Genomic DNA, 10,563 nt, shown 5'->3' on the forward strand with positions numbered 1-10,563 from the left:
CACACCTGGTAACCAACAAAGAAAATGTCCTCCAATATATAAACCTTTCCTTAACTTTTACAATAACGGACTAATACAATATTTGTCCTTTTGTGTGTCGTTTGATTTCTTAACTGCTGTTTCCATGGGCATTCATTGTGGATCCAAGTAAAATGGAACCTTGACAACATCAATATTTTCTCCATTTATCACGATGTTATTTATTGATCCAGTTGTGAGGATTTTTGTTTTCTTTACGTTGAGGTGTAATCCATGGTGAAGGCTGTAGTCTTTGATGTTTGTCAGTGAATGTTTCAAGACTTCTTTGCTTTCAGCAAACAAAGTTATGTCATCTGCATGTCACAGGTTGTTAGTGAGTCTTACTACAATCCTGATGCCACATTCTTCTTCATATAGTCCAACTTCTTGGATTATTTGCTTGGCATATAGATTGAAAAAGTATGATGAAAGGATATAACCCTGATTCTCACCTTTCCTGATTTTAAACCACGTGATAGCCCCTTGTTCTGTTATCAAATGACTGCCTCTTGGTCTATTGACAATTTCCACATGAGCATCATTAAGTGTTCTGAAACTCCCACTCTTAGCAGTGTAGCCCATCATTTGTTATGATGCACACAGTCAGATGCCTTTGCACAGTCAATAAATCACAGATAACATCTTCCTGGTGTTCTCGAGTGACATATTATAATCCCCATATTACAGACGAGCAAACTGGGCTCAGAGAGGGTATGTGCTTTGCCCATGCTTCACCCATTCCCTGAGTAAACCTGCAGGCTATGCTAGAGTCATTTTGCAGCACTGACTTGCACCTGGGGGATGGGCAGGCAGACAGCAGAATTGGGTGCCAGGGGCCTATAAAGCTCCAGGGGCATGTCCAGGGCGGCTTTGTGTCCTCCATAGCCTCCCACCTCTGCTCAAGCCCCAGCTCCTGAGGGAGGCTTTCCCTGAGCCCAGCCTCGGGAATTGTCACAGCAGCATGTCCTTTCCTCTCAACCATGTGTGTGAATTGTTGTCTACTGCAACGAATAGCACCTGTGTGAACCAAGACCTGCCTGGCTTTGCCCACCACAGGGAGAGGTGCCAGCCTCCGGAAATGCTGTCACGTGAATGAGTGTCAGCGCTGTGGGGTCCACTCGTGCCCCACCTGACTCGAGGCCTGAGTTCCCGGGGTGCAGACACGTAGACGCATTGCTCCTCCCTGTTCTCCAGTTTCTGTCCTCTCCAGACAGCCAGGCGCAGGGTCACAGCAGAGTCTGGTGGTGGCAGGCAGGAGGACGGAACCAGCAGCTCCCTCTGGTCTGTGTGAAGTAGCTGCCTCTGAACACAGTTGCTCCACTGAGCCCAGCAGTGCCCTGGGGAACAGGGGAGGGCAAATAATATTAGCCACCCAGCAGCTGGGAACCTGTAACTGGACACACTTGGCTGCCTTCTTGGTTGGGGATTTGGAAGAAATGAGCCATGGATAAGAAAATAAGCTCCAAAGAGAGATTTTGATTTAAACAATTAAAAAAAAAAATTAATGGCTCTGTTGGAGGGTGTTTCTGGAAAAATGACCCACACTTCACCCAGGCTCTGATTAAGGCTATATGATGTGCTAGGGTTGGCTTGCACCTGGGGAATAGGCAGGTGTACAGCTGGAGAGGGGACCAGGAAAATGCCCCAGGCAGCTTCCGACCCTCGGTGTGATTCTCACTCCATGTGGCTGTGGCTGTCTGCAGCTCTATGTCCCTGTGTGGTTCTCTGGGGACCTGAGAGGCTGTACCCCCATTTGGGAGCATCCTATGCCATCTCTCGCTACCTGTTACCAACTCCATGAGTTTCTGTATCTTTTGCCTTCAACTCTGTTAACTATTTATCCATCAATCAATCATCTCACCCTTCTTCCTTGATACACAGCCATGCACAGGATATATCCAAGAGTCAAGTTCATGAGCTAAGTCACACCCACTCAGTATGGGAATCCTCTGTTAATTCAGATGGTGAGAACTAATAGTCAGCAGAATGGCCAGAGCATTTGACAATCAATATCAAAAGCCTTGACGTTTAGCCTGGCTTTTGCCCCAGTTATTTAATTTCTAGAAATTCTTTTGTAAGAATAACTACAGGTGTGAGTCAAGGTCAGAGTAAACGCTGTTCATTATGGTGTTGGATATAAGGACCGAAAATGGAATAACCCAAGTATCCAAATTAGGGAGCTGGTAAGTCAGCTGGGCAGTCTGTTGGACAGCTACCCTGAAGATCAAGTGGAGAGATGACACCACAATGTTAAAGTATGCAGGCTAGATTGTTAACTGAAAAAGAAAACAGAAGACTGTAATACGTACAGTCTGTATGACAGCAATTTTCTCTCTAAAAGAAATGTGTATGGGGTATGTGTGTGTGTAGAGATAGAAAAATATTTCCATATGAGAAGGAGGACACCCATTTCTAAAACGTGGAGGCAATTTTGGTTTGTCAGAAAATGCCTCACTCACTTCCCCCTTCTAGACTTCTTCCCCAGTGGCATACCAAGGAGCTGGGGGTTGAAGGGGAGGAATAGTTTATTATTGAAATTGTGTAAAATCGTCAGTGCACAATGATAATAAAAAATAAGTCTGACTTCTATTTGGTTTTATTATGGTTTTTAAATTATCTGTAGGTAATGCCTCCCCTTACTACTTGCACTCAGGGCCAATCACTCCCACAGCCACTGCCCACCCACCCTTGGTTTGCCACTGCTCCCCATCACCTCCCAGATTTCAGTGGAATTTACTAGCTCTTCTCAGTGAGTTTGGACAACTTCAAGAACTCTACAGGCACCTACCACATGACCACTGGAAGTGTAAATTCTTGTCATTGTCTGGCCAGCCCAGAGTCACTGTTGTGAAAGGATCCACATATCGATCAGGTTCAACATACACCCTGGTTTTCCCTTTTTCTTTCTGCAGAAAAAACAGGCAGTGATGAGGTGACCCTCGACCGTTAGCCCAGCCTCACTGTGGGCACTCCACCTCTCTACCCCAGAGCATCTGCGCTAAGAATGACCCCAGTGAAAGGCACAGAATGGAGACAGACCCTGTCTGATCTACCTGGCTTCCACTCAAGGGACATGGGGTCCATGGCTCTGAATCACTGGGTAAGTGACCTGAGTTGGGATGTGGGCTCAGTGCTGTGGGCCCACTATACAGTCAACTGTGTCAATAGAGCCTGCTCTGGCCTATCGGTACTGTGCTCAAGGACGTAGAGTCCATGGCTCTGAATCACTGAGTAGATGACCTAAGTTGGGATATGCAGTCAGTGCTATGGGCCAACATGTGTTACCAGAGCCTGCTCTGACCAGAGCTATGCTCAGTGCCTCCAGATACCGGAATAAACAGGCCTGACCCCTGCACAAAAGGACAAACAGTGTGTGATCCCCCCCCTGTTCTGGTTCCCTAGTGCCACTCTGACAAGAAATATACCACAAATGGGATTACCTTAACAAATGGGTTTATTTTTACAATTTGGAGGCTTTAAGTCCAAGTTCAAAGTGCCAGGCTTTAGGGACTGGGTAAAAGCCCCTCAACCTTGGGGTCCAGCTCCGCCTTCTGCTTCCAGCCCACTGGAGCTAGAGGCATTTCTTCACTCAGACAGCTGCTGGCTGCTGAGGCTGAGAAACCCCAAGGTTGAAAAGCAAAAAGGGCACAGTCCTGATGTTACCAAACCACATGGCAGGCCATTAACTTAAGTCCACTGTAAGTCCCAAGGTCAGCAGAGCATAACAGGCTGCTGAGCAATGACATGGCTACATGCAGGGCCCAAACGTGCCATAGGCTAGAGACCATTCTTGAAGCTTCTCCTTATGTACAGGAAACAGACCACATCCTAAAGGCAGCTACTCAGCTGCTTGTGGTAGATCCCACCATGGAGGTGATTGCCAGTCTCATCATGGGGAATAACTACCACCAGCTGCCCAGCCACTCAACCAGTCCCAGCCAAGTTGACATAAAAACATAACAACCACACCCCCACACCTATGAAATACCTAGAATAGGCAAATACACAGAGGCCAAAGTTTATCAGCAGTTACAGGCCTGGGAAGGAGAGGGGGGGTTACTGCTGAGGAAGGGGCACTGAGTTTCTGTGTGAGATGATGGGGACTTTTGTAGATGGACAATGGTGATGGTTGCACACCACGGTGAATGTCATGGATGTCACTAAATTGTACACCTAAAAATGGTTAGAACGCAAACTTTTTGTGACATATCTTTTACCACACATACACACACACACACACACACACACACACAAGATCTGGCTGCTGCCCTTAAGTACAGTAGAGAAGATAGATGAATAAATTTAAACACCCAGTAATAATGGCTACAGGGGGTTAAGAATGCTTAGAAGAGGGAGGCAGCAGGTTCAAAATGTAAGCCTTGGGATCAGCCAAATCTAAGCCAGGATCATCAGCCCCGTGACCTTTGGCCAGTACCTCCCAGGATTTGATAGCATCTGACTCCTGAGGTTGCCGTGGATTAAATGAGATAAGCAGTGTCTGGCACAGAGGAAGTGTTCATGGCTGTTATAATGATCAATGAGACAGCTGGGATGTGGACAAGCTTCTCCAGAGGACAGGGTTCCAGAACAATCCTGAAGGAGGAGGAGTGAGAGTTAGCTGGCAACAAAGGAGAGAGTGTGGGCACTGGACAAGGAAGAGGGATCAGGAGGGGACAGGTGTGTTCCTGGAGTAAATTCTGGTGGGACCTGTTGGACAGCTTAGGCTGTTTGGCTTCTTGCTCAAGCCTAGAGGGCTTACGCTAGAATAACACAAGGCTACAGAGGAACTCAACTCCTAGTGGCCTCCTGTGGCCTGAGAATGTAATCCAAACTCCTTGCCGTGGCACCTGGGGCCCTGTGAGATCTCTGCACTCATCTCTTAACACCCTCCCTATGGGCCATTTCCAGCCTTGGGCCCTTCTCGTCCTGCACACCCAGGAAGCTTTTATTCTGCCCTCCTGCATGGCTGACAGTCTTATATTCAGGTGCCCACGTAAGTGTCACCTCTTAACAGACCTTGTCTGACTACATTTTCTAGACCACTCTCTGTTAGTTGCTATTTTCATACCCTGTTGATTCTTGTCAGAATACCTGTCACAATTCCTAATTATATGTTAATTGGTTTGGTAGTCTTACCCACTAAGCTCAGGGATGACTACATCATAGTATTCTCAGCCTCTGATTCTGAGCCTTGACTTAGACAGGTACACTGTAAGGCTTTGGTGTTGAAGGGATGGATAGATGAATGTCAACAGCAAGGAGTCCAAGATTTAGTTTTACTAGCTGTTAGTGAAGAACCTGTGACCATTTTCCAACATAAATATTTAAAGCTATAATTTTCCCTCTGAGCACTGCTTTTGCTGCATCCTACAAAACTGGATAGCTTATATTTTGATTTTTACTCATTCTTAATATTTTCTAATTTCCCTTGCAATTTCTTCTGTGACGCACAGATTTATTTTTAGAAGCATGCTATTTAATTTTCAAGATGTCAAAGGGATATCTGAACATCCTAGATAGTTTATTATTATTGATTTCTAACAAAGTTCTGTTGTGGTTAGAGAACGTGCTTTGTGTGATTTCAATCCTTTTGGGCCTCTTTTCAAATGGAAAAACCTTGCTATTTCCTAGCGCTCTGGCTATTAGCACCAAGAAACAAAAACTAAAACAGAGTGTTTGGACATTGTTGGGTTTTTTTAGTGATGCTAACTGTTTAAAAGAAAATACTCACATCTTTTTCCACATTTGTCTCAGGTGGTTCTTGGAGACCGGGGGGAGCTGTGAACACAGTAGGAATGAGTGTTAAGCTTTGGTGGTGGAAAGGGTTTAGGGGAACTAAGCAAACATTCAGGTCATAGGGAAAAAGGTCAAAAGCAAGGATGTTTTGTTCAACACTGAGTTAAAGACTCAGCTTGAGCAGTTAGGAAAGAAGCAGCTGAAAATGTAGATAAAACACAAGACTTACTGTGCTGTTAGCTTAACTACCAGTTAAGGGGGTGCAGTAGCCCTGCTTTGTATTGTTGTTCTTCGCTGCCATCCAGTCACCCTGACTCATGGTGTCCCCATGCACAGTAGAACGAAAAGCTGCCTGGTCCTGCACCATCTCTGTGGCTAGTCCATGGGGCATGTGAGCCTAGTGTAGACCACTAAAAGACAGCCCAAAAATACCATGAAAGATGTGCTCTTTCTCCTCTGGGGTTAAGGAGCTAAGCCTGGAGCCATCTTGGTAACTCTTGGGAAGAGAGAGAAGCAACCCAGAACCAAGGGATGGAGAGAGGGCGGTTTCTGAAAACACTGTTTGAGGAACTGCATCCAACTGTGCTGAAAGCCAGAGAGGTACGCCGGGACTTTTCTCTTCAGAGCTGATAAAGTTTCCTTTTAGCCTGAATCATATTTTTGTCCCTTGCTACTCCAGGAGTCCTCCAAGAGTCCTGGCTTACACATTTTAGGTGATCTTTAAGAGCTGGGACAGCTGCTGATGGGTGCCTACCCAACAGCCGTTATTGTACCCTTCCTCTTGGCTGTCAGAGGCCACTTTTTCCTACAGAGCCTAAGAATGCTGAGCACCTACCTGCTTACCTAGCACCTCTTGCAGCTGGAACACATGGCCCTATCCTGGGTGAAGGCATCTGAAGGGAAGATTGCTGAGGGCTAGTCTGAAAGATTTCCTCCATGACAAAAAGAGGTACATGGAACAAAATGCCCCCCCCCCACCTTCTGTTTCTGGATGATGTTGGGTAGACATGCAGTGTCTGCAACTGTAACTGTCTTAATTCCATGAGAGACAAGCTTAAGGACAAAGCCAAACTTCCAAGGAAATCGGAGCAGAAAGATGGACTGAGCCTGGATCATCACTGGTATCACTGAGCCACTGAAGCAACCCTGGCACTCATTACTTCTTAACTTATTATGTAAGATAAGCAAGCTCTGAACTGCCACTCAGGCTGGGCTTTCTGTTACTTCAGCCTAAAACATCTTAACTAATACAAATTGTAATAGTTTAGGATTCAGCAGTTGAGTGCTTTACTGCGTGCATCGTTGCTTCTTTGGAGTAACCAGACACTTCCTAATATCTGCAGAACAAGACAAAAGCCTGCTTTAAGGTGTCCTTCACTAGGTTCCGAGGAGTGCAATGCCTGTGATTCCTGGTAACACATTTCACACCCCTTGCAGAAACCACTTGCCTGAGACAGTGATGCTTCCAATTACCAAACTCAAGTTGGAGAAGGCATTCCTCACCAGCACAGTGACCAGGAAGGTGCCTGCAATGCAAAAATTAGACTGTTGGTACCATAGTTAGTTGTTTAACTTGCTCTGAGACAGTCCTCCCAGCTTGTGTTTCTCCAGTTCATGGTCTTAGGTTATGGCTCACACTGAAGTCAACACCTCTGTGAAAGGGTCCTGGATGGTTCTAAGAAAAGCTCCAGTTTCTAAAACTCCCACCAGACACAGAGCACCACAGGGGAACAAAGAAGGTAGGAGAGGAAAGGATGACAAATTCAGAACAGGCTGCCCCCTCCAGCCACAGGAGGAGCAAAGATGCAGTGGCAATACTGTCACACCCTTGACTAGCAAGAAGATATCAAAGATGTCAGGGTGTGAATTGTTAACCTGATCTGCACTGATTTTATCCATGTGCTTCCCTGGACACCCACAACCCTAGAGCTTGGCTTATATCTTCTACCCCCAGAACCCTCTATCTCTGTGACTGTGACTGACCCCTCCCAAATACTCTCTCTCTCAAAATCTTTCTCTCTCTCTCTCTCTAAGCACAGTGCTTAATGTTTAATAAGTAGCTGTTGAAAGCATGACAACTGCTTATCATTGCCTACTGCTAAGTGTATTGTATCAGGTTGTTAACATGATGCTTTAACTGAGGCATCAAGGTAAATGCAAATTAGATACCAGTAGCATAGTGCTTAAGGCACTTGACTGCTAACCAGAAGGCTGGCTGTTCAAACCCACCAGCTACTCCTCGGAACTAAGGTTGGGCAATCTACTTCTGTAGTGATACTGCTTCGGAAACCCAAGGAGGGGTCACTATGAGTCAGGTCCGACTCAACGGCACATAACAATAACAACATAAGAAAGATTACCCTAGATATTTTTTGTATATATCTAAGAATCAGTTCCATGAATCTTGCACTCCCTGTGTACTTTAAGAGTATAAAACAGGGAGAGGGGAAGAGAAGGATTTGTGAGAAGACTTGTTCTGAGAGAGCTGATAATGCATATCCCATCACCCTTTATCCCCTCAGGGGCAGGGGTGGTGAGTGCCTCTTTCTCAAGTCTAGGGAGAGGGTCTTCACTGGGGACACTTGGAGAGTGTGGTATGTGTTCTTTGAGGTTGAGGGACCCCATGCACAGGTTCCTTACTCAAGCCCCTGAAGGAGGGATCTATGTATGACAGGACAGAAGCAGTAGGAGAAAAAGAGAGAGGTAGAAAAAGAGGAAGGGGAAAGAGAGAGAGAGGGGACAAGGGCTGCATTTGGGAAATCATTGAAGTCCACTGGCGGCTGCCCAAGGACCGTGGAAGAGTGTTCTGTGGACCTAATGCAGGCCTGAGGGAAGAAAGGGAGAATAAGGAGAGTCCAGCAGAGGGTGAGACGACCCAGGAGAATCCACGGAGGGTGTAGCTAGCTGAAGGAGAGACATCACCCTCACGAGCCAGGAGCTGTGGCCTGAGGGGCCCAGCAGGGGGCCTCAAGAGCCCACAGAAGCTCCTATAAGAGACCTTCAAACACCTACAGGACCCAGAGAGGGAAGCCAACCCGGTCTGGGCCAGTACCACCAAGTGAGAGCATTCCTGTCCTGTTTCCCCTTTCTTCCCTCCCCACCTCCTCTACCCCTGGAGTTTTCTCAGTCTGTTGATCTTAGGGGATGGATGAGAGTCTAAGATCAGAGGCACTTGGCGTGTGTAAATAGAGCAGGCTGAAAGCAGAGCCTCACTGCAGGTTAAAGTCTTGATGTGAGTCTAGAATCCATGTTGAATTTTAAAGCTATCTTTCCTAACAGCAGTTCCTCTACCCTGGATGGGGACCTAACCATACACCCTAAAGGAAACGTTCCTTTTCTCGGAGGTCTGGCAGGTACAGGATATCACAATCTGTGCTCAAAGGGTGTTTCCTCTATGGTCAAACAAATGCAAGATGTGATCACTCATACCCAAGGGGTCTTGCCACACAGCATTATGGACAAATCTTTACAGGGGACCTGCAGAAACAGACATGATTGAGAAAGCAATTTTAATAGCAGGTTGCCAGAAAAACTCGTCCTGCCACTGTCCTGTGACCATCCTGTAATACACTGAAGGGCAAACACCTTTAACCAATCATGTAATCCTGCTTGTGTGTTTTCTGCCTATCCACCTATACCTGCTACATCCCCACTTTTGGATAGCCCATCTTTGACTCCTCTCATTGTCTTTGAGACAGTTATGATTTTGTAACTTTCGATTCCTGCTCCAACTGTACAAAAATGTTTTCTTCCTCATTGTCCGGCAGAGCAGCCATCTTCACTTGGAATTTGGATGTCTTCCTGGTCCAGACTGTTCTGGACTTCCGGTAAATCTCCTGATTTTACTTTTGCAGAGTGTGAATTTTCACTCAAGGACAGGAGAAAACTGTCTTCTAAGAGTGAACCAGAAAAGTCACAGGGCATAAGAAGATTTGATCTATCTGCAAGGAAAAACTTCCCCAATGAATAAATTTTATAGAAGCAGAAGGGGGCAATTATAAATGTGTGTTTGGATGATTTCCTACATATTGTGCTTGTTAAAATTTCCAGTTTCAGTGAACTATGCATTCTTCCTGTGTCAAGCTGGACACTTGGTCATCCCTTCTGTCAAATCTGACATCCCTTCTGTCATCTCTTGGTACATGTCTTGTTGAGGGCATGGTAACCTCACACCTGCAATATGTCCTGTCTCATGTACGTCTGAGATTCAGGGGGATCTGTGGGCAGGGTTGTGAGTGGGCTGAAGACTCTGGGACCTCCATCACATTCCTGCCTGCTGACCTCTCCACATGGCACTCAAGCCTCAACATTGCCTCTAGATTTAATGACAATGTCTGTGTTGGCCTTGTCTCCTGGCTGGTGCCAGCCAGTCTGTCCTGCAGCCAGTCTTTCCCCAAGCCAGTCTGTCTACTCTGTCTCTGTTCTCTGTTCTCGCCATATGACCCTACTTCTTCTCCGCCCCAAGCTCTCCTACCCTTCAGTTTTTACCTATCCTTTCCCCAGAGCAAGGATTGCAGCCTTCCAACCACATTGTCTTCTAGGAATGATGGAAGGAAGCTGAATGCACTTGTTCTCTTCCACTGGCTCTCAACCTGAATGGATTTTGCTCCCCAGGGACGTTTGGCAATGTCTGAAGACATTTTTGATTGCCATAGCTGCTGGGGGACGTACTACTGGCATCTAGTGGGGAGAGGCCAGGGATGCTGCTGCGGATCCTGCAGTGCACAGGACAGCCCCCCTCCATGAAGAATTATCAGACCCCAAATTTCAATCACGCTGAGGTTGAGAACCCCTGCGCCTGAAAGCTCC

The 10,563-nt window shown here is 46.4% G+C and overlaps 1 protein-coding gene across 1 annotated transcript in view; it reads right to left on the reverse strand.

Moving 5' to 3' along the window:
* Positions 1–10,563, reverse strand: part of PKD1L2 (polycystin 1 like 2) — a 113,209-nt gene that overhangs the window by 72,244 nt on the left and 30,402 nt on the right. Inside the window, 5 exon segments of the mRNA XM_007939196.1 lie at positions 1,148–1,355; positions 2,807–2,924; positions 5,750–5,796; positions 7,203–7,280; positions 7,712–7,718. Of these exon segments, the coding sequence (XP_007937387.1) occupies positions 1,148–1,355; positions 2,807–2,924; positions 5,750–5,796; positions 7,203–7,280; positions 7,712–7,718 (458 nt within the window).

Source organism: Orycteropus afer, unplaced genomic scaffold (genome assembly GCF_000298275.1).
Source record: "Orycteropus afer afer isolate SDZICR_OR568_19922 unplaced genomic scaffold, OryAfe1.0 scaffold00057, whole genome shotgun sequence".
NCBI lineage: Eukaryota > Metazoa > Chordata > Mammalia > Tubulidentata > Orycteropodidae > Orycteropus > Orycteropus afer.